Source organism: Macaca thibetana, chromosome 18 (assembly GCF_024542745.1).
Source record: "Macaca thibetana thibetana isolate TM-01 chromosome 18, ASM2454274v1, whole genome shotgun sequence".
Taxonomy (NCBI): domain Eukaryota; kingdom Metazoa; phylum Chordata; class Mammalia; order Primates; family Cercopithecidae; genus Macaca; species Macaca thibetana.
Genome location: NC_065595.1, coordinates 62,047,706 through 62,070,898, shown reverse-complemented (window position 1 = coordinate 62,070,898; position 23,193 = coordinate 62,047,706). Strand labels below are relative to the sequence as shown.

The window sequence follows — 23,193 nt, the reverse complement described above, 5'->3', positions numbered from 1 at the left end:
GTGGCTGACCTGTGAGAGGCTAGGAAGAATCCGAGTGGTTGGGGGCGGGCGGCGAGAGAGTGGATGTGAAGCAGAGACGCAGGAGAGGGGTACACTAAGAACGGTAACAGTAAATCACTTTGCTAAAATAGGATTTCCTCACTGCTGTGAGTTTGAACCCAGAAACAGGCACTGCCTGGTACCTGGAGAGTGGTGGTGATGAAAGATCTCACAGCTCCAGGAAGTCTGGATACTTGGGTCTGGTAGCAATTGTGCCATTAACTAGCGTTGTTATTTTTGGGCAGGTTGCCTTTCTGCTCTGAGTTTCAATTTTCCCTTCTGAATTTCTAGCTTTCAGTAGCCATTCCAGGACCATTTGACCTCAGCTGTGGCCTATGAAGGGGATGGGGAGGAACCAAGGATTATATTAATATAAAAATTGTATTAAAATTAGACAACAGTCCGATAATAGAAAGTCTCCTTGTGGAATACTGTTAGCTTAAACTTTACCTACAGATTGTTAAATCCTTAGCACTAATGTTTTCCCCAGAAAATATTAATGGAAACATCGTTTGCTTTTCAGACTAGATAGTTGTTGCTTCAAAAGGTGGTTTTACACAAATATGAAATTTAAAAAAACTTTAGTACAGAAAGAATTGCTTGTATTTCGGTATACATCCACAGTTCAGCATTTAGTGGTACTGGCAGCAATTTGCCAGGAAGTCAAGCCTGACAATTTCCTGATACTCCTGCTGTGCACCCCAAGTTCTTAATCCCTGCTGAGGATCTTGAGAAGCAGCAGCACCAAAACCAAAGTAGGCACCAAATTCAAGGTTCTTTTGGTTCCAGTTGTCACATTTCAAGCTAGACTCCAATAGATTTCAAGGATGATCAAATGAGAGCCCTGTTTAAAACTTCAATTTTTAAGAGCAAGCACAATTGCAGGAAAAGAAAACAATTCAGAGGGATCATGTGTGCTTACAGTTGTCTTCATGTGGCCTTTTCCCAGGTTTAACTACCAAAGACCCTGAGAGCCGGGGTGTCTGAATAACCCTGGTGACTCTTCTTTTCACCATATCAAAACCTGAGTTAAAAGCCTGATGATAACAGCAGAAGGTGGCAGGGCTGAGGACCCAATATTCATTCCCTAGGCTGGTGGAGAGTGAATAAATGTGCTTCCAACCTTACCTTATGGCTTCTGGTCAAAGCAAGGAAGTGTTGGGTGGTGACAGTGCAAAAAGAGACTTGACGGGGAGGGAGCAGCATCTCTTGATAAAGGTGGGGAAGAGAAGATATGGGGAAAGCCCTGAATTCCTCATGGAAGGCCAGTCTCAGAGGGGAGCAGAGTGGAGGGCTTATGATCTGTGCTTTGGCCAAGGTGGGAGTGGAAGAGGTGGGGACAGGACAGTGGTTTGGAAGGAGCATCATTGAATACTTAAACTGAGTGCCCACACACTCAGCAGTGGTCCCACAGGCTGTGAACTTGGCACCTACTCTAGCGAGCCTCCCAGGCTAGAGGGCTGTTGCAGGGGGTGGGGGTGGGAGGCAGGGAGAGTGGTAGGGGGAGAAGGCAGAGACCCCAGGACATGTAAGAGCAGCAAGGTGATTGTGTGATGTCTTTCCACAGTCGAATTAGATGTACCTCACCAGTTATGAAGGGGATCAATTTAAATATACTTTCTTGATCCTGTCGCTTGACAGGATGATTTGTTATAGCACAACTTACATATTTCAAATGGACAAAAAAGTATCATTCACAGATTCTTAAGATACATTTCTTTTGAATAGGAGCAGCCTTTCTAGTACTTCGAGGTCTACAAGATGTATCTAGAAAATTTACTGTTGAAAATGAAGACTGCTTAAATTCAGTGGGAGTGGGGAAAAGGGACTGTGGTTTTTCTTTTTGATTGATTGCTGTAACACTGTCTTTCAGGCTGCTGAGGGAGTTTCATGTTTTCTTTAGATGTCATTAGGTGTCCAACCTCTTGTAAGACAACTTTGATGCTATGTGAATTCTGCTATTTTGCTGGCACTGAAATGGCTCTTGAGTCCACCACTCCTTTAGAACAGCTAATTCCATATTAATTTTTGTTACACATCTTACAGAGGGGAGTGCTGCTGGGTATTTAGGTCCACATTCTATATTAAGGCTGTATATTCCGTTTTCGTAAATTGTTCTTGGAGGCCCAATTATCATCCCTGTCCATTTGGTAAGGGTCATGTCTTTATCATCTTCAAGACTCTAGCTAACTGTGCCATCTCATACTCCTTTCTTTTTTCTTTTTTTTTTTTTTGAGATGTAGTTTCACTCTTGTTGCCCTGGCTGGAGTGCAGTGGTGCAATCTCGGCTCACTGCAACCTCTCTCTCCTGGGTTCAAGTGATTCTCATGCCTCAGCCTCCCGAGTAGCTGGGATTACAGGCGCATGCCACCACGCCTAGCTAATTTTTGTACTGTTGGTAGAGACGGGGTTTCACCATGTTGGCCAGGCTGGTCTCAAACTCCCAGCTTCAGGCCATCCGCCTGCCCCGGCCTCCCAAAGTTCTGGGATTACAGGTGTGAGCCACCATGCCTGGCCACCCCTTTCTAACCTTCTTCAGGTTCTTCCAACAGTTGGAAATTGAGAGTTACTCCTACTCCTGAGCCTGTGGTGGCTGCCATCATGTGTCACTGTCACTCTTAGGCTGGCCCTTTCTTCCCTCTAATTCATTTCTGACACTATTTATATCTCGAGATAGTGTCACATCTCCCAGATTCATTGTATAGACATGAGTAATTACATCATTGGTCAGTGGTGATCAACTCAGCCTTCATCCCTGCACTCGGTAAGGCTGCAGGGGCTGTGAGCCAGGAACTGTGGATGAATACCAATGTACATCATAATATCACTTATGGAGTTAGAAATTTGAATCTAAATGCTATGATTATTAGTGCCATTAGTCACTCATTTATTTATTATTCTGTCCCCTCTTAAAGTTCTCCACCGCACTGGATTTAGAAAGCAATATTTAGAATTATAATCCATCTTTTGAACAAAAGTTGGTTCTGAGAAACCTAGTTACCCAAATGGTATTGCTCAGAACCTATTACAGATCTAGACTCTTAACCTTGCAGTTTTGGTAGGGTTTAATGCTTCTGATGTGCTGTTAAAATTGCATTTTCTCTGACTAGAACAATTTTTTCTTTTAACCTTATTACTCCATCGGTAGTAGTGATTAAGCAGGGCAGCTGATACTGGAGAATGGGCTGACTTATTATGACAAGTGTAGTTTGAAAAAACGAGGGATTACCTGCTAACAGCACCTTCTGAAATTCTGTGCCCCTCTCTAGATAGGTTTATCTTATTAAAACGGGTGAATTCATGTAGCTAATATAGTGTTCTTTGCTTTTACAGGATACTTTGTCCTTTTAAGGATTCAGTGACTTCGTGACTTGGAGGATAGTGGCTAGACCCAAGGACCAAAGCAAGAAGTCGTGGGGGGCCCAGAAAGACAGGAGGATCACATTGAGATTCCAGACATAAGATCAGGTTTTAACCCCTTTTGGCCAAATTTAGGCTGAAAATGTTGAATTATCAACTCTGAAGTTAAAAAGAAAGTTTATATTAAAACATTGCAATTTTCCTTAGAATTTCTGTATATATTAACATATCATGAATGCTAAATTCTCTTCAATGTGCATGTCAGGTTTATGTACTTGTACATCACATCTGTGTGTATGAAGTGTATGTTTATTGAAATACAAGACATTTAAGAAGCTGATCTGGGAAGTTGGATTTTACTTCTAGTTCCTAATTCCCAGAGGCTTTTTTAAAGGAAGGGAATGTCTGTGGTTCACCAGTTGTCAGCTGGGTGGTTACTGGATCATCTTTCTTTTATCAACAAGATAAACTATCAACTTCACCAGCATCATGAACCTTGTTGCAGTAAAAATGAGTTCACTACTTCTGTTCACTTTGAGTCTCTTCAAATGGATTCTGTGTCCTCTTCTGGAGCCTGTGCTGCATTTATTGCTTCTGACCCTACCACTAAGCCAGAGAATGATGATGGAGGAAATTATGAAATGTTAACACAAAAATTTGTTTTTCGACCTGAACTGTTTGATGTCACCAAACCTTATATAACTCCAGCTGTTCACAAAGAATGCCAGCAAAGTAATGAAAAGGAAGATCTGATGAATGGTGTTAAAAAAGAAATCTCCATTTCTATTATTGGGAAGGTAGAAAGTTTAAAGAAATACTTATTTTTCTGCAGAAAACATAATTGAGATTTATCATCTAAATGTCTTAAATATCTGATGATTCATTAAGTATGAAGAAGAATCAATAAAACCCAAGAAGGCTTTAGCATATCCAAAATAATTTGTAGCTTTTTTCTAGCTTCAACTATTCTTAGAAGACCAAATTGCATAGCATTTCAAAAATAAGCAAAGTTGGCTGGGAAGTGAATTCTCTGTAAATTAAGCAAAGAAAATAAACCCAGACAGAAAAAAAAAAAAAAAAAAAAAAAAACCAAACAAAAAACTCCCCAAAAATCCTTTTCTTGATTAGGCATTTGTATTAATGAATATGTTCACAACTGTTTTTGCTTTAAAAAAAAAAGTTTTTCTGCAAAATTTCTAAGCCGTAAGTGGTTTTTTGGAGGTTTTTAGAGAGCTATCCCTTGGAGATAATGTAATAAAAGTTTGTAAGAAGGGTGATTGTTTTAAAAGTTTCTAGTGATACAAGTAGAAAGCTCCTGTGGTAAATATACCCGTTTATAAAGTATATGTATTTGTATATTCACACTGGTGTAGTCTTTTAGTAGAGTTTTGAGAATGCCATACAGGATCAAATTAATTATGCTTTAATACTTTTTATATCTTTCAGGAGTTTAGAGGTGATTTTACAAAGTCCGTTTTAGGTAGATGATAATCAGGATTTTCTTTTTTTAAATTTTTATTATTATACTTTATGTTCTAGGGTACATGTGCATTTTCTTTTTTAGTGATAGGATTAACATTCATTACTCACGGACCAAACATTTGAGCTCTTTCTATGTGCCATTGTATGCAGAGTGATGAAACAAGATAAACATAATCCCTCCCTCATGGATCTTATAAATAGGTGGAGAAGAAAGATATTAAATATGAAAGTTTGTTGAGAATTAGAATAAGGGAAGTAATAAGGAAAATACGTTTTCTGAAGTAGAACTTTTTAATGTTGTGACTTTTGTGCATATTTTTCTTTTTTTAATTTTAATTTTAATTTTTAACTTTTAAGTTCACAGGTACATGTATAGGGTTGTTATATAGATAAACTTGTGTCATGGGGGTTTGTTGTACAAATTATTTCATCACCCAGGTATTAAGCCTAGTACCCATTAGTTATTTGTCCTGATCCTTCCCCTCCTCCCATCCTCTGACCTTCACCCTCCAGTAGGCCCCAGTGTCTGTTGTTCCCCTCTATGTGTTCATGTGTTGATCCCCCTTTTTTTTTTGAGATGGAGTCTTGCTCCCAGGCTGGAGTGCAGTGGTGTGATCTTGGTTCACTGAAACCTCTGCCTACCAGGTTCAAGCAATTCTCCTCTCTCAGCCTCCCGAGTAGCTGGGATTACATGCGTCCACCACCATACCTGGCCAATTTTTTGTATTTTTAGTAGACACCTTGTTGGCCAGGCTGGTCTTGAACTCTTGATCTCTGGTGATCCACCTGCCTCGGCCTCCCAAAGTGCTGAGATTATAGGCATGAGCCACCAGGCCCAGCCCCCTTTTTTCTTCCATCAAATATTTATTGGTCATCTACTGTGTGTCATGCACAGAAAAGAAAATATTTAGTGTTGGCTGAGGTCTTAGTAAAATAGTATGTTGTAATATAAGTAATTCAGATAATAACAAGCCTTTGTAAAGGACTTTATAGTTTGCAGGGTATGGGCATTAATTTTTAATGTTTAATCTCTTAGGCTGGGTAAATTTCTCATAACATGGAAAAAGAATAGATGAGCCTATGTAATAAATGTAATCTTGATGACACTGTCTGATATGCTAAAGCAAATTATACAATACTAACTCAATTTATTTATGTAGCCAACCAACATTTATTGTTAGCTTGCTAAGAGTTTGACACAAGGTAAACACTGGGGTTTCAGCAGTAAAAAGTACAAAGTCCTTACTCTATATTACATGGCCTTATGTGTTCTTTTCTATGGAATTGTTAGATATAGAACAGTGTTAACATAAATCTGATTCATACCTAACCCTCAGATCAGTCATAAGGTGCATTGGAATTTCTTTTGATGATAGCATCTGGCTAGTTCCTCTCCTCAGAAATGAAGGAAATTGAGAATAATTATACCATATATAAAGTGATAGATAGCACTAGTAACTTCATACAGTGTCATAGTTTCCTTGTATTTCATGGGCGCTGATGCTACACTTTATCATGTGGAACTAGTTCTTTTTTTTTTGAGACGGAGTCTCACACGCTATTCTCCTGCCTTAGCCTCCCAAGTAGCTGGGACTACAGGCGCCTAACACCACGCCTGGCTAATTTTTTTTTTGTATTTTTAGTAGAGACGGGGTTTCACCATGTTAGCTGGGATGGTATTGATCTCCTGACCTTGTGATCCGCCCGCCTCGGCCTCCCAAAATGCTGGGATTACAGGTGTGAGACACCGCGCCTGGCCGGAACTACTACTTATTAATAGCAGATAAAGCTGAGGTGACATTTTACAATCCATTTTGTTTATGTCGTTGTTTTTAATTTACTTTGGGAAAACTTACCCCCTCAGTCTATACCCTTTGCATTGATTTTGACCTCAGTAGACAATTATTACTATTATTAATTATTATTAACTGAGATATAAGACATAAATAATGTTATAATGATAAAGCAAAATATTAACGGCACCATAACTTTTCCTCTATAATTGATCTACCCTTTAGAAGCGTAAAAGATGTGTTGTTTTCAATCAAGGTGAATTGGATGCGATGGAATACCATACAAAGGTAAGTGTAAAATGTTCATTGATCACATTGGAAGATTAATATGAAGTAGTAGAGAATAAATGAACAACATAAATAAGGATTTTTTTTCAAAATCAAGCAATCATTTTGATCAGGCTTGGCACTTAATATATTTATTGTTAATTTTATAGTGATGAACAGTTTAAACCAGTTTTGTCTTTTTTTTTTTTTTTTTTTGGGACAGTCTCATTCTGTTGCCCAGGCTGGGGTGGAGTGGTCGTGGTGCAATCTCAGCTCACTGTAGCCTCCTCCTCCCGGGATCAAGCAATCTCATGCCTTGGCCTCCTGAGTAGCTGGGATTATAGGCATGTGCCACCATGCCCTGCTAATTTTTTGTATTTTTAGTGGAGATGGTGTTTCACTGTGTTGGCCAGGCTGGTCTCGAACTCCTGAGCTCAGGCAGTCTGCCAGCCTCAGCCTCCCAAAGTGCTAGGATTTTACAGGAGTGAGCGACTGTGTCTAGCCTAAACCAGTTTTTATTGAAACTTCATGTACTTCTATTAGTTTAAATATTTAACAAAGTAAACTTATGCTATATTGGTTAAGTTTAGAGATTTTAGATATTATAAAATCCTATTGTCTATAATATAAACAACATATAGACAATGTAATAAAACAATTTAATATAAACAATATAATAAAACCATGTATTAAGATAGTGGCAGAAGAGAGCATGAGTAATGTGAAGGATATGTTTCTAGAACTTAGCGATAAATGAGATCAGATAGTTAAAGAAATGAGAAGAAACAGAATGAACACAAATATTTTAAGCTTAATTCTTTTTTTTTTTTTTCCGTGGGGCACCACGCTGGTCTGGAACTGCTGGCCTCATGATCCACCCACCTCGGCCTCCCAAAGTGCTAGGATTACAGGCATGAGCCACTGTGCCCGGCCTCTACTGGATTTTATTTGCTAATATTTTATTTGGGACCGTCATAAGAGAGATTGGTCTGATATATTTACTTCTTTGGTCTTATATATAATTATATATGTAAATATGTAGGATGTTTGCACACTGGAGAACTTATTAGCCCTCTCGTGTTGAAAGCTAGAAGTTTTCCTTCTTTTTACTTTCCAATTTTCCGGAGCAATAGAAAAAGAATTGGGATAATTTATTCTTTAAAAGTTTGATAAAGTTTGATAGAACCCTGCTTTGTAACCATCTCAGTGTGTTGCTTTTTGTGGTGGATACTTTTTTGGCAGCTTTCCTTTTTTTCTCTTTTCTTTTTTCTTTATTTATTGATAGAAGAATTTAATGGGGAGGCTTTTTCTCTGGGCACTGCTGTAGCAACATTCTGGAAGTTCTGATGTGTTGTGTTTTAATTGTCATGCGGGAAGGTTTTTAGTAACAAAATCAGGTTTTTAAATAGAGAACAGGATTTTCAGGTTTTTTGTTTCTGTTGATGTCAGTTTTCACAAGTTTTATTTTCTAAGAAGTGCGTCCATTTCAGGCCAGACATGGTGGTTCATGCCTGTAATCGCAGCACTTTGGGAGGCCAAGGCAGGCGGATCACTTGATGTTAGGAATTGGAGACCAGTCTGAACAACATGGTGAAATCCCATCTCTACTAAAAATATAAAAAAATTAGCCAGGTGCAGTGGTGGGCTCCTATAATCCCAGCTACTCGGGAGGCTGAGGGAGGAGAATTGTTGGAACCTGGGAGACGGAGATTGCAGTGAGCCGAGATAGTGCCACTCCATTCTAGCCTGGCTGACAGAGAGACTCCCTCTCAAAAAAATAAAAAACAAAAAACAGAAATGTGCTCATTTCATCCTAGTTGTCAAATTTGTTAGCATGAAGTCGTGTTATCTTATGCTTGCTTTTAGTGTCTGTAGGATCTGTGGTGATAATAACTTTTTCATTGCTTTTATTGGTAATCTGTGTTTTTTTTAAATAGGTAAAATATACATACAAAATTTACTGTTTTAACCATTTTTAGATGTACAATTTAGTGGTACTAAGTACATTCAGAGTGTCATGCCATCATTACCACATCCATCTTCAGAACGTGTTCATCATTCCAAACTGAAACTATACATTAAATAGTAACTCCCCACTCCCCCTTCCTTTGCTGCCTAGTAGCTAGTATTCTACTTTCTGTCTCTGTGAATTTGCCTGTACCTCATATAAGTGAAATCACATAATACTTGTCCTTTTGCATCTGACTGATTTCGCTGTGTCTTCAAGGTTTGTCCATGTAGCATATATCAGAATTTCCTTCCTTTTTAAGGCTGAAAAATATTCCATTTTATGTAAATATTACATTTTGTTTATCCATTTGTTGATGGACTTTTGGGTAGTTTCTCCCTTTGGCTATTGTGAATAATGCTTCTCTGAAAATAGGTGTACAGATATCTATTCCAGTTCTTGCTTTTAATTCTTTTGGATATATACCCAGAAGTGGAATTGCTGGATTTTATCGTAATTCTGTGATTCAGTTTTAGAGGAACCACCACGCAGCCTTCCACAGTGGATCTATCATTTCACATTCCTACTAACAATACTCAAGGGCTCCAGTTTCTCCACATTCCTGCCAACACTGAATAGCTATTCTAGTAGGTGTGGAGTAGTATTTCATTGTGGTTTTGATTTGTATTTACCTAATGGTTAGTAATGTTGAGCATCTTTTTATGTGCTTGTTGGCCATTTGTATATTTTCTTGAGAGAAATGTCTGTTCATATCCTTTGTTCATTTTACAGTTGGGCTGTTTGTTTTTTTTCTTGTTGAATTTTAGAAGTTCTTTATATATTCTGGATGTTAACCCTGTATCAGATATATGATTTACAAATATTGAAAGAACCAGCTTTTAATTTAGTTAATTTTCCTTACTATCTCTGTGTTTTCCATTTTATTGATTTCTGTTTTTTAATTATTTCTTTTGGTTTACTTTGCTCTTCTTTTTCTAACTTTTTTAATTTTTAATTTTCTTGGGTATTTTCTTAAAGTGGAATATGTCAGTTAACATATATATTTTTTTGTTTTCTAACTTAAGCACTTGAAGCTGTAAGTTTTCCTCTAAATCACTGCTTTGGTTGCCTTCCACCTATTTTGATATTTTGTATTTTCACTTTGATTCAATAAAAAGTATTTTCTGATTGTCCTTATTATTTCATCTTTGACCTATATGAATTATTTAGAATTGTTCCATTTCATTTCCAGATAATGAGTTTATCTCAGTGTCTTCTTGTTCTTGATTTCTAATTTAAATCCAATGGGGCATAGAGCATACTTTTAGGATGTCAGTCCTTTTACATTTATCGAACCTCGTTTTATGGCCCAGCATATGAGTTATCTTTGTGCCTGTATTATATGCTTTTGGGAAGAATATGTATTGTCTATACATATTCTTTCCAAAAATTGTTAGATGCAGTGTTCTATGAATGTCAGATGCAGTGTTAAATGCATTGTTCTATGAATGTCAGATAAAGTTAGTTGATAGTGTTTTTCAGGACTTCTGGGTCTTTAGAGATTTTTGCATTAATTAATCTCTCACTTGCTGGGTAGCTTTTTAAGGTTGGTTTAGAATAGTATTTAAGGCTAATTATGCCCCTATACAGATGCAAGATCCATCTAATTACCTAATACCTCTGTCAAGAACTGTGAAGTGTCTGAAATTTTACCCTATTTGGAAGCTAACAAGTTAGCTTGCCTTAGTTTCATGGATGCTAGCAGAAGATAGGAGACTCCTAGGTCGGGGACAAAGGACTTTATTGCTTCTGGCACAGCATGTGCTTTCTGCTCACAGGCTCCCTTTGCGCCCCATATCCCATGAGGACGATGGCAGTCAACCTAGTTGCATGCTGTGCATGCAGTTGGTTTGCTATGCATGCAGCGATTCTTTGATTCACAGCTAAGGGATCCCAAGCTTAAGGAACTCTCGTCTTTTAAGTGGGTTGTGAACAAACCTGTCCGACTTTGCCCCAGAGGGAGAGTTTATTCACCTGGACAGCATACAAGTCTGTCCTCTGCCTTGGGGAGACACTACTCCATCTTCCATGTTGTATACATATCCTTGGAAATTTTTTCTGGAACAAAAGCTGTCAGTGCCTCTGCTCAGAGATTCAGGATGAATTGTCTCCCAATTGCCCTGTGAATCATGAGGTGTTCCCATCTGAGTGGTAGAAACGGGCACTATTGTTGGCCCTAGGGAGCATCAGACACTTTAAAAAACATTTTTTTTTTTTTTTTTTTTTTTTTTGAGACGGAGTCTGGCTCTCTCGTCCAGGCTGGAGTGCAGTGGCCGGATCTCAGCTCACTGCAAGCTCCGCCTCCCGGGTTTACGCCATTCTCCTGCCTCAGCCTCCCGAGTAGCTGGGACTACAGGCGCCCGCCACCTCGCCCGGCTAGTTTTTTGTATTTTTTAGTAGAGACGGGGTTTCACCGTGTTAGTATTTTTAAAATTTTTGGGGTACTCCTTTTCCCAGCTTCTGATAGTTCCTTCACACACTTGTACTGATCAGTACATAGGTGAATTTCTCTAGTGTGCCTACCTGCAGATCTCGAGTTCTCTCTCTGTGGAGCTCTTTCCTCTCTGATAGTCTGTCCTGTACACTAGTAACTGTACTCTCATTTCCATCTCCTCAGCTGAGGGATTCTTCCAGACTCTGCTCAGATTCTTCCTTTCTGTGGCCTGGATGCTCTCTCCAGGCAATTTGCTGGGGCTATCGATTTCTTTCCCATCGCTTAGGGCTACTGCCCTTCCTTACCTAATGTTTTGAAAGCTCTTGTTACTGTTTCTCTTTGTTATTCCAGCCAGTGGAAGTCTCTGGCAACATTTCTCTTTATCACTGTTTCTTTTAGCAATTTGATTAGGATGTTACATAGTGCAGATTCCTCCTCCTCCTTTTCTCCTTCCTCCTCCCCTTACCGCCACCTCCTCCTCTTCTTCTTCAGCAAATTTGGAAATTTTCAGCCATTATTTCCTCAAACAGTTTTTCTGTCTTCATTTTGGACACATTTGGTCCTTTTTTTTATGTCTCTATGTCACTTCTTTCTATGCTCATTTTTTCCTTTACATCTTTGTACATATGAATATAATATAAATACTTTAATATCCTTTTCTACTTTTATTCCCAATATATTTATTTGGATTGCAAGTAAACCTATCTGAACTTTTCTACTAATTTTATCATCTGTGTCATTCCTATGTGTTTCCATTTGGTGATTTTTTTCCGTTTATAATAAATTTTTCTGCTTCTTTACATTCCTGGTAATTTTAATTTTTTTGTAAGATATTTCTACTTTAGCTTTTTGGGTAGTTCATATTTTTGTATTCCTGTAAATATTCTTCAGCTTTGTTCTCAGAAAACGTTTCTTTGCAACTGGGTGATCTTTCTGAGACTCTCTGTGAGCTTATTTATTTAGTTATGATCAGAGCAGACTTTGGTCTAGAGCTATTTTTTTTTCTTCGAATTGTCAAGGCAATACCCTTGTGAATTGTCTGCCTGATGTTCTGTTTGTTATGAGGTTTTCCATTTTGACGTTGAGGAGCACTAACTATTCTCAGCCCTGGATGAGCCCTGGGCATTGTTTCCTCTAGTCATTTCTTCTGGTTCTTCCTTCCTTGGTGCTTGGTAGTTTCATCCCATGCATGTGTGGATCGTGAGTGGGCTGGAATTTTGGGCAGATCGCCTGCAGCTCTGAGGAGCTCTGTCTGTGCTCTCTCCTCTCTGACACCTTCCTTGGCCTTTCTAGACTCCAAGCTCCATCTCCTCAACTCAGAGAGACTGTTGGACTCTGCATGTGTCTTCCCTGTGCCTGGGAACTTTCTGAAGGCAGTAAGCTGGAGCAGTCCTTTGTTTTTGCTGTGTAGGGACCACTGTTCTACACTGCATGGCATCCGAAGTCTGAAAGCCTTTTTTTTTTTTTTTTTTAAACCAACCAACCAAACAAACAAACATATCTTGTGCCTTTAAAAAAAGTAATTTCAGTTGAAAGGGTAAATCTGATCCATGATACTCCTTCTTGTCCAGAAGGGTAACTTGGGTTTTATTTTTTATAATTATTTTAGTTGTATTTTTACAAACCTTTGTTATATGTTTATTTTACAAAGTTATGTTTTTCTTTATAATTCAAGCTATGTTTTATGAAAGAAAAGATATGTTTATTTTAAAATTAGATAGCCAGAAAAATCTAAGATTAAATGTGTGATTTAAACTTCTCTCTATAGATTATTTTTTTTTTTTTTCTTATATAGGAGTAATATACTACCACTCAACCTCTATTGAAACGTTGGCGGCCCTGAGACCTCCTTTTGTAATTTAGCATGTGATAGATGTATTTCTGCCCCCAAAGGAATGAAGAGCAGATACTTCCTCATGCAATCCCTATAGATTAGAAATCCCATTTTCTTCTAGAAACATTCAAATTATCAAATTTACCTTATACATGTTTGAGGATATATTTTCTTATATATATTGTTTGGTTATTTAGTTGTCAGTGAATTTGTGAGGGTTGTTTCACTCTACAGTTGGAAAACAGCAGTTCAAAGGTGTGCTCACACATTCTTATCTTTTCATTGTAATACAGAATTATTTTACTGTAAGCGTTAAGGATATTGATTTCAATTTATAAACTCAAATATTCAAAGCGCAGTCAATGTTCTTTTTTAATGTCAATGTTCTTTTAATGTACTTAAAATTCTCTTTCAGATCAGGGAGCTGATTTTGGATGGATCTTTACAATTGATCCAGGAAGGTCTCAAAAGTGGTTTTCTTTATCCACTTTTTGAAAAACAGGACAAGTGTAGTAAGCCCATTACTTTACCACATGACACCTGCAATTTGCCAGAATTATGTGAAATGGCAAAGCATTTGCCTTCTCTGAATGAAATGGAACATCAGACATTGCAGTTGGTGGAAGAGGATACATCTGTTACAGAACAGGATTTATTTTTGCGAGTTGTTGAAAACAACTCTAGCTTTACAAAAGTGATTACTTTAATGGGACAAAAATACCTGCTACCACCGAAAAGCAGTTTTCTTTTATCTGACATTTCTTGTATGCAACCACTTCTGAACTGTAAGTAATTCTTGTTTGTTGTTAGACAAATATAATTTTTCTGTGGGCTGAAAGTTAACAGCTAGTCTGAAATTTGAATATGGGTCAGCATTTATGAGGATAGGGTAAACACTTTTCCTCGTGTTATTTCTCTCTTAGGTTTAATTTTAAGGTGCTGACTTTTCCTTTTTTTAAAAAAATAAATTTTTATTATGAATAAAGAGTCAAAAGCTTATTTCGAAGAGAACAAATATGGTTATTTCTCTGTACTTAGGAATTCAGTATGCAGTTGTGTTTAACCAAATCACTTTTTTTTAACTTCTTCATAGCAAAGTAGAAACGCTTCAGTTATGAATATCGATTCCCGAATCATTCCTAGCCTTGTATAAAGGATACATTTTAAGCTAGTGTTCAAGCTCATTGTCTAAAATTTCTTGAAACATTTTCCTGTACAAAGTTAAAAAATTTACATATTGAAGTCCACAGTCACACAGACCTGTATTTGGCTTTAGATCCTGAAACTTATTTAACTGTGAGTCTTAGGGGTATTCATTTCACAAAACTGAGCCCTAGTCTCCTAATCTATAAAATGGACCTGATAATACCTGCTTCTTAGGGTCATTTTGAGGTATATTGATCAAATTGAGGTAGATTGGTCAAATTGAATTGAATTTCCTGTTTATTGTTATTGGGACTTTTTTAGCAAAATTTTAAGTTATTCGGCAACTACAACACAACTTACTAATGAAAAGCTTCTTTTAATTGCTATCAAGCCTTCTTACACATGAGTGGTTATCCGTGTAGCAGTGCCATAAATTCTTCAGAGTAAATGACAGGATAACAAATTAATGAGAAAACCATGCTATGCATGAACATTTTTTCTCTTCTTTTTGATCTTTGTTACTCTAATAGCTTACAAAATGTCACTTCTTTATTTTAATTTGCATTCTTTTGATTCCTTATGAGATTGCACACATTTATAAAAACATACCTATGTTTATAAAAGGGGGAGAAGGGACAGCTCTTCCTTACAGTATTGGAATTATTCCTTACATAATTGGAATTATTGATTCCAATGAATAAATTAAAGGAATGATGGATCTAGAGAATTTCCATTTGACAAACACCATAAAAATTGGATGTCAAAATAGTGGGTGAAAAGATGAGACAGGCTATTTTCATGGTCTTAAAGTATCTCCTCCCAAGGTACTTGTTAATTACAAGGGAAAAACTGGTGAAACTCAGCAGATAACACTTTAACCAAAGACTTTTTAACATCCTTTACCTCCTGATATGTTGCACTGATAGGGGCATGGCAGGCATTACTTTGGTGGTTCTCTTGCCAAAAACAAATAACCTACATTTAATCATGAGAAAATACTAGACCCAGATTGAGGGATATCCTATAAAATAATTGGTAGCATTTAAAAGTTTCAAAATCATGAAAGATGAAGACCGAGGAACTTTTTCAGGTTGGAGTAGAGTTAGGAGGGATGGCAGCTAAATGCAATGTTTGATCCTGGCTTTGATCCTGAGTCTGAAAAAGTACATTAGTAAATAATTGGGGAAGTTTTATTATGGTCAATATGTCAGTTATAAAGGGTGAAATTGTTTTAAAATAAAAAGTAAAAAAAATGACCTAGATTTCTTAGGACTATATTAATATGGCTGCCAAGATGCATAGGTAATTCACAGATCATTAGGTTCAGCTTACTGAGCTATGGTCATCTGCAGGTAGTCTCTGTAAAAATTGCAGTAGGTGAAAATTATGATACAATGCTAGAGGTAAGGGAAACATCTAATATTTAATGATAAATTACTCTGTTTGAATAAATGTGATGTATACAGATCCTTTCAGTGCATTCCATTATATTCCATAGTTAAATCACTTGAGTTTTGAAGAACATGTTTAGTTTTTAAAGTGATCACATAGAGAAGGTATTTTCTGAAATTGTATCTTTGTTTTCAGATAGGAAAACATTTGATGTAATTGTGATAGATCCGCCATGGCAGAACAAATCAGTTAAAAGAAGTAATAGGTAAGTGGAAATGAATTAACTGTTAGAAATGCTTTCTAAAAAGCCTGTAGTGCTTTGTACATGATAGTTTAATATACTATTGGTATTACTTCATGATATAGGTTATCTGAAACTCCTAAAATGCTTTCAATAGTTTTAACAGTTTAATTTCCTTAACTAGTTAATTCTCTTGAACTGTAACTATATATAAGTGTAACAATGTCAAAAGTAGTGCATTTATTAATCACCATAAGCAGTTCAGGGCTGTTTCTGTTAACACCAAAGGACAACATATCTGTCTTCTTTGGTATCAAATTCTAAAGTTTAGAAATATGTGCCAAAATATTTCTAGTTTTCCTTAATAATGTGTTATGAATGAATTTATCTAATTCATTCTTAAATTTGTTTTTATTTTTAATTTTTTAGTTTATGTTACATCTTAGGGTGATATGTTCAATTAGTTACTAAGATGATATTTCCTTTCAATAGCATTAAACGTTTTTTTCCTTTCAATTCTTTTTTTTTTGAGATGGAGTCTCACTCTGTCGCCAGGCTGGAGTGCAGTGGTGTAATCTCGGCTTACTGGAACCACCACCACCTAAGTTCAAGCCATTCTTCTGCGTCAGCCTCCCGAGTAGCTGGGACTACAGGCGCATACCACCATGCCTGGCTAATTTTTGTTTTTTCAGTAGATACGGGGTTTCACCATATTGGCCAGGCTGGTCTCGAACTCTTGACCTCATGACCTGTCTGCCTCAGCCTCCCAAAGTTACTGGGATTACAGGCATGAGCTACCGCGCCTGGCCTTTTCCTTTCAATTTTAATAAATGTCTTCAGTTACATTTTCTCTCACTTTTCAGTTTTCTAGACTGAAAAATTCCAATTTCCTTGACTTAAACTTCATATGAAATTTCTTCTTCTCCACAGTGATCCTCACCTTTCTTATGCTTCTTATGAACTGTGCCAGTAGGATTTGTTTCTTTTGTTTTCTTTTTCTTCTTCTTCTTCTTCTTCTTTTTTTTTTTTTTTTTTTGAGATAGGGCCTCACTCTGTTGCCCATGCTGGAATGCAGTGATGCAATCACAGCTCACTACAGCCTCAAACTTCTGGTTCAAATGTGCCTGCTGCCTCAGCCTCCTGAGTAGTTGGGACTGCAGGTGCATGCCACTACACTCGGCTATTTAAAACATTTTTTTTGTAAAGACAGTGTCTTGCTATGTTGCCCAGGTTGGTCTTGAACTCCTAGTCTCAAATGATCCTCCTGCCTCAGCCTCCCATAGTGCTGAGACTACACATGTGAGCCATCATGCCTGGCCAGATTTGTTTCTTCTAAAGTTGCAAGAATCATACAAAGAATTCATGTATCTCTTTTCTGTGTGTGTAGATATCTATATCTTTATATAATTTTTTTGTGAGTTACTTGAGAATGGATTAAGAGAAAGGGAAAGGTACCCTTGAATATTTCAGTATGTATTTCCTAAAAACAAAGATAATTGTCTTATATAACGTAATTATCAAAATAGGTAATCAACATTGATAAATATTATGTACAGATATTTTTCAGGTTACACTGATTGTCCCAGGAATGTTCTTTGTAGCAAATAAAATTCTGGATTATACATGTTCAGTTGTCATATTTCTTTAGTATCTTTTAACTCTCTTTCTTTGGCTGATTTTAATTTGTATCCTTACCCTTGAGAAATTGTAACTGAATATAAAAGCTTTTAGTAAGTTTTGTTCGTTTAGCAAATTTTTGATTCTGTGGGTTGCTTTGGAAACTACCTTAACTTGTAGTTGGTTTTTGAAGTGAGGTGTCTTGAGGACTGGGCCTTCAAACTTTGCAGTTTGGCTAACTCTGGGCAATACATTTTTATTAATAGTTCTCTTGGATGTGTACCTAGGAGTAGAATTACTACACCATGTAATTCTATCTTTAAGTTTTTGAGGAGCTATCAAACTATTTTCTACAGTGCCTGCAGCATTTTGTATTCCCACCAGCAATGAGGGGTCTAGTTTTTCTACATTCTCACCATTTTCTTTTTGTTTTTTGCATACTTTCCATTGCATCACATTAATATGCATGTTTTAGAATTTGCTCAGTGATTTCCATGAAATTAGAGCTAGAAGAGGCGATATGAATATTGCCTCTTTCTCCACACAAATCAACCCAGTTAAATTAAGGCAATCAAGGAATCTGCAGTTATTGAAACCATGTAACTTCAGATGTTTGACCTGACATTCTTCATACTGTAGCAAAATTAGTTCTTTCATCACTTTGATTATGAAGAGTACTTGTTTAGATGGCAGGAAACGTGGGTGTTTGAGATCTGAATTCTTTTGCTCTTTTTTTTTTTTGAGACAGAGTTTCGCTCTTGTCACCCAGGCTGGAGTGCAATGGTTTGATCTCAGCTCATTGCAACCTCCACCTCCTGGGTTCAGGTGATTCTCCTGCCTTAGCCTCCTGAGTAGCTGGGATTACAGGTGTCCACCACCACACCCGGCTAATTTTTGTCTTTTTTTTAGTAGAGATGGGGTTTCACCATGTTGGCCAGGCTAATCTCAAACTTCTGATCTCAGGTGATCCACCTGCCTTGGCCTCCCAAAGTGTTAAGATTACAGGCGTGAGCTACCACGCCCCACTCTATTTGTTTTAAGAAGTATTTATTGATTGTTCCTGACGTACAGTTGTCACATGCTAGAGCTGGATTCCAATGTTTGTTGCATTTGGCCATTGGGAAGTCATTTACGTTTTTCAGGGTAGGCATAATGGTAAAAGTCTCATTGGAGTCAACTAAGGAATAAAATAAAGGAGAGAAAGTAGAAGGATTTACATGCAAGTCATTAGCTTAGTTGTAGATGGAAGGAGACAGAATTGAGGGAATTTCTCTTCTGTATACTCTGTCCCCTTCTTTCTCCTCTCCTCCCCTCCGCACCTTTTCCTCTCCTTACTCTCTCTTCTCCTTTTCTCTGTTCTCCTTTTCTCATCTTCTTTTCAAATGAGATAGGATAATCATAGGTTGATGGTAAAGAACTACTAGAGAAGTTGAAAATACAGAAGGAGAGGATAATTGGTATTACAAGATACTAGTATATGGGAATAAGAGAATACAACTGGAGGGATAAGCTTTAATAGGTGAAATCATGCCATTTCTTTTAAGAGGAAATGTATGGAAATAGATAAGTAAAGGTATATAAAGGAGAGGGGTTAGGATTGGGTATTTGAAGGAGGTTGGTGGCCTTGTTGTGCTGATGTATGAGAGAGTTTGGGTAAGGGATCTGAACGGGGTGAGGGTCTGTGGTACTTGACCAAGGATAAGTAAAGGAATTGCTGAGTAGTTTGAGATCCTGAGAGTGGATTTAATGAACTTTTAATATCCAGTTTGTCTGCATTTTCTTCACCTGATTTTCCCTGTACAAACAAATTGAATAAAACTGTGATATTGATTTAAGATTGGAGGTTTGCGGAAACTGAGGTTGAAGGGTAAAGGGAGGATGGGAACTGAGAGTGCTAGTGAGAAGGCAATGAAGCGATTGGTGGTCCACAGGCACGAAGAGTAAGTGTGGTCAGGAATAAACTGCTAGATAAGGTCAAAGAGTAGGTGAGGCATAGGAAGTTATTGCCAGAGATTGATGTTTATGGTTTCAGAGAGGGAGCAAGTGTGAGTGATGACAGGGTCCAGGTTATGGCATTGGAGTGGATTATGGAAGTGGGATGAAGGCAGTTTTATTTGTTTAGGTGAAAAATAGTTGAAGTATGTACATTATATGAATTGTGCTTTGAAATTGTTCAGAATAATGGCCAGTTTTGTGTTGTTGAGGTAGAGGGATCTCAGAGCTTAAGTCCTTATTGAATATGTTGAGGATGAAATGGATTCAATAAGCAACAGTAGAGGCTAACATAGCTGGATAGCATACCTCTCAAAGAGAAAGGGTTTTTTGCAAAGGTGGATGAGTTATACCCTAGAAACAGCAATGGGGGAGCCAGGAGAATAATGACTTCTCCCCTCCCTCTGAATGTTGGAGAAAGGGCCATATTCATTTGATTGAATATTGTAGAGCAAGTAGTATTTTTGCAGGACAAACTAGACATTATACTCTATGGCCAGGAGGTACAAGATTATAGATTTTGTTTTATACAGTGAAAACATGAGGGCTTCAGAGAACCCAGTGGAATTGACTGGGAAGGCAGAAAGCGAGATGATAGATTGGGGGTTGTAAATGCAGTGGGATGGAGATGAGGATGGGTGAGATGATAGATGACACAGGGAGTCAGCATTTTGTGCAGGGTTTGAGGATTCTAGGGCTAGGAGAAGCTTCATTGGAATAGATTGGCTTTAGCATTACCAATTTTGCAACACTGATTTGGTGCCAGGTAAGGCTTGTAGGGTTTGACTTAGGTTATTGAGAGACTAGTTTCAAGACTCACTGTGACGGGGCTCCTGTGTAACACAGACTATGAGATCTAAACAACAATATTTGCTTAATTTTGAATTGGAGAAAAAGTATTGTAAATAGTAAAATTACTGAAATGTAATGCATTTAGAAGTGACTAAAAAAAGAAAAATACAGCCTGACGTTTTTAAACTAGTAAAAAAAAAAAAGGTGATTTTTGACTTGTGTGTAATAATGGGTCCACTGGGTGGCACTGTGGCTTTATATTTTGCTACACAAATAACTAGCAGTAAGAGCTTTGCATTTGTGGAGTCAGTGTTATGCATGTCTTCTCCCTGCTTATTTTTCTTTTTTTGCAGTGAATTTTGCTCATCCTTTTTTCTGTTTATTTTTAGGTACAGTTATTTGTCACCCCTGCAAATAAAGCAAATACCTATCCCTAAATTGGCTGCTCCAAACTGTCTTCTTGTTACTTGGGTGACCAATAGACAGAAACACCTACGTTTTATAAAGGAAGAACTTTATCCCTCTTGGTCTGTGGAGGTAGTTGCTGAGTGGCACTGGGTAAAAGTAAGTTCAGAAGTTAGCTTGTTTGTTAATACAGCTTCATAGAAGTCACGTAAAGGTAGCATCTACTTTGTAATGCTCAACATGTCACTGCTCTACTCCTTCAACATGGGCTAAATCAGACTTTTGCTTTGCTGCTTAGCACTTTTATATTTTTATTCTCAAGGCTATTTTTTTTTTGTATGTCTTTTTGTAATGGGGCCTCAAACTGCTGGCTTTGGGAAATCAGTCAGGAAGATATCAGGATGAAAATTTTAAAAGCTCTGATTATGTCTTGTTTAAAAAACAGCAAAAACTTAGGGAGGTTATATATCACCAAACACAGAAATAGTCTTACCCTTCCTCTTCTTCCCCTTTATATACTCACAATTTCAACCACCCTTTGTGATTTCTTTTTCTTATTTCGTGGGGGATGAGGGCAAGGAATAGCAAAGTAACCCATTGTAGAGGGGATGGGAAGATGCCAGAACCAAGAACCTTTTATGCTCTAAATCTTGTTAACTTATGTCCTCAGTGCCTTTTGTGCTGCTGTGCATATTTTTGAAAGAAATGATTCAAACTCTAGAATTAGTTGAATGATCTTTAATATCTCTGCATGCTACAAGATTACCAAAAAAATACAGAAAAATAAGGCATCAATTTAGAGTTCATCAGGCTTCCTTTTAAAGATACATTGACTATTTAGATGATCTATAAAAGCCTTCCTAAATTTTGAAAAGATAAGCCAAGCTATTATTTTAGTGTTTGATGTTTATATTGCAAGCATATTCATTTTTAACACAGTGGAGTTGTACTTTTTATGGCTTTGTGTATACTTTTTCATCTACTGGAATATCTTCTAAAAGCTGTGTACAGTAGTTCCTCCTTATCCTTGGGGGATACATTCCAGGACCCCAATGGATGCCTGAAACCATAGATGGTACTGAACCCCATATATGATTTTTTTTCTATAATACATACCTATGAGAAAGTTTATTTATAAATAGAGAGATAAACAATAATAACGAATAATAAAATAGAATATTATAGCAATGTACTGTACATGTTATATAAATGTGGTCTCTCTCTGTCTCAAAATAAATATCTTACTGTACTGTATTTACCTATCTCTGGGCTACAGTTGACCATGAGTACCTGAAACCCTGGAAAGTGAAACTGTGGATAAGCAGGGACAAGTATATATTGTTTATTTATACCTATGTTATGGGACTTGACAAAGACTTACAGTTGTATCTTTGTTTTCATGCTGTACTTTGGTCTTAGTGTTGGTTAATTTGGTATAGGACCATGATAGGAGTATACTACCCCATTCCATCTTGCCTATTATGATAGTTCTTTTATAGTCAGAAACTGGGACCACAGTCAGGAGGAGGTCATCTTTTGAAATCAAACCCAGTAAAATGTTAATACATAAAAATAAGATTATTAATCTGTAGTAGTAATCAGTTCTAAGAGATGGTATAATTCAAAACATAAATATCATCTATTATGTTATATGAAGCATTTATTAGGTAATTATACATATTGTTATGATAGGAGGAGTAATGTGCATTGAATATAAAGGCTACCCAACGTGCCAGTATTTATACAGCACTTTTTATAGGAGATGCTGTGTCTGATTGGCCCTAGAGGAGATAAAAGACTTTTGATTACTGATTTGGTTGTTTAGGTACATTGATATAGGATAAAGGGTTTCACAGATAGCAGTGTTCTGACAGTGAAAATATATATTCCCATGGTAAATTAATGAATTGATATTTTAAATTATTTTTGAGTTTGATTAGCTTAAATGAATCTTTGAGAGTATGATCATCCCAGGGTGAAATGATGAAATTGAATTTCTGAATTTATAATGCCCAGGGCCAGTCTCTGGACTAGGTATTGTCTATCAGCCACCCAGTTTCTATCCTTACTAATTTTGGCTTTGACAATGTTTAATGATACTATTTCCTATAACTAAAGGGAGCTGTGTATTATGATCTACTTAGTCATATTGCTAATTCATTTATTAGTTCATTCATTAGTAATTCATTTATTAGTTCATTTGCATGAACTAATAAATTACTGATGTCGTGGTTTCTAGGAATCAATTTTAGTTAAGAGTAGAGATTGTTTTACGTGCAAGATGATAATGAAGTTATATTTGAAATATTTATATGATATTTTAAAAAATCTCTTATAGAAGCAATGTCTAATATGATAGCCACTAACACGTGTGACACTTCAGCACTTGAA

General features: G+C 37.0%; 1 protein-coding gene, 1 non-coding gene and 1 pseudogene across 8 annotated transcripts in view; 1 reads left to right on the top strand and 2 right to left on the bottom strand.

Moving 5' to 3' along the window:
* The window catches only part of METTL4 (methyltransferase 4, N6-adenosine), a 131,113-nt gene that overhangs the window by 483 nt on the left and 107,437 nt on the right, over positions 1–23,193 (top strand). For all 7 annotated transcript variants that reach the window (XR_007721111.1, XR_007721112.1, XR_007721110.1 and 4 more), the window contains exons 2-6: positions 3,373–4,196; positions 6,900–6,962; positions 13,633–14,002; positions 15,951–16,020; positions 20,787–20,961. Coding sequence is in view for 3 of the 7 variants with exons in the window: in XM_050767424.1 (XP_050623381.1) it covers positions 3,801–4,196; positions 6,900–6,962; positions 13,633–14,002; positions 15,951–16,020; positions 20,787–20,961 (1,074 nt within the window). In the remaining 4 variants the exon portion in view is untranslated. The remainder of the gene's footprint in view (positions 1–3,372; positions 4,197–6,899; positions 6,963–13,632; positions 14,003–15,950; positions 16,021–20,786; positions 20,962–23,193) is intronic.
* LOC126941156 (ubiquitin-conjugating enzyme E2 variant 1-like) lies at positions 1,682–2,843 on the bottom strand (annotated as a pseudogene).
* Positions 13,171–13,305, bottom strand: LOC126941610 (small nucleolar RNA U109). Its single transcript, XR_007721387.1, has one exon. It is a non-coding gene; the product is annotated as a small nucleolar RNA U109 (small nucleolar RNA).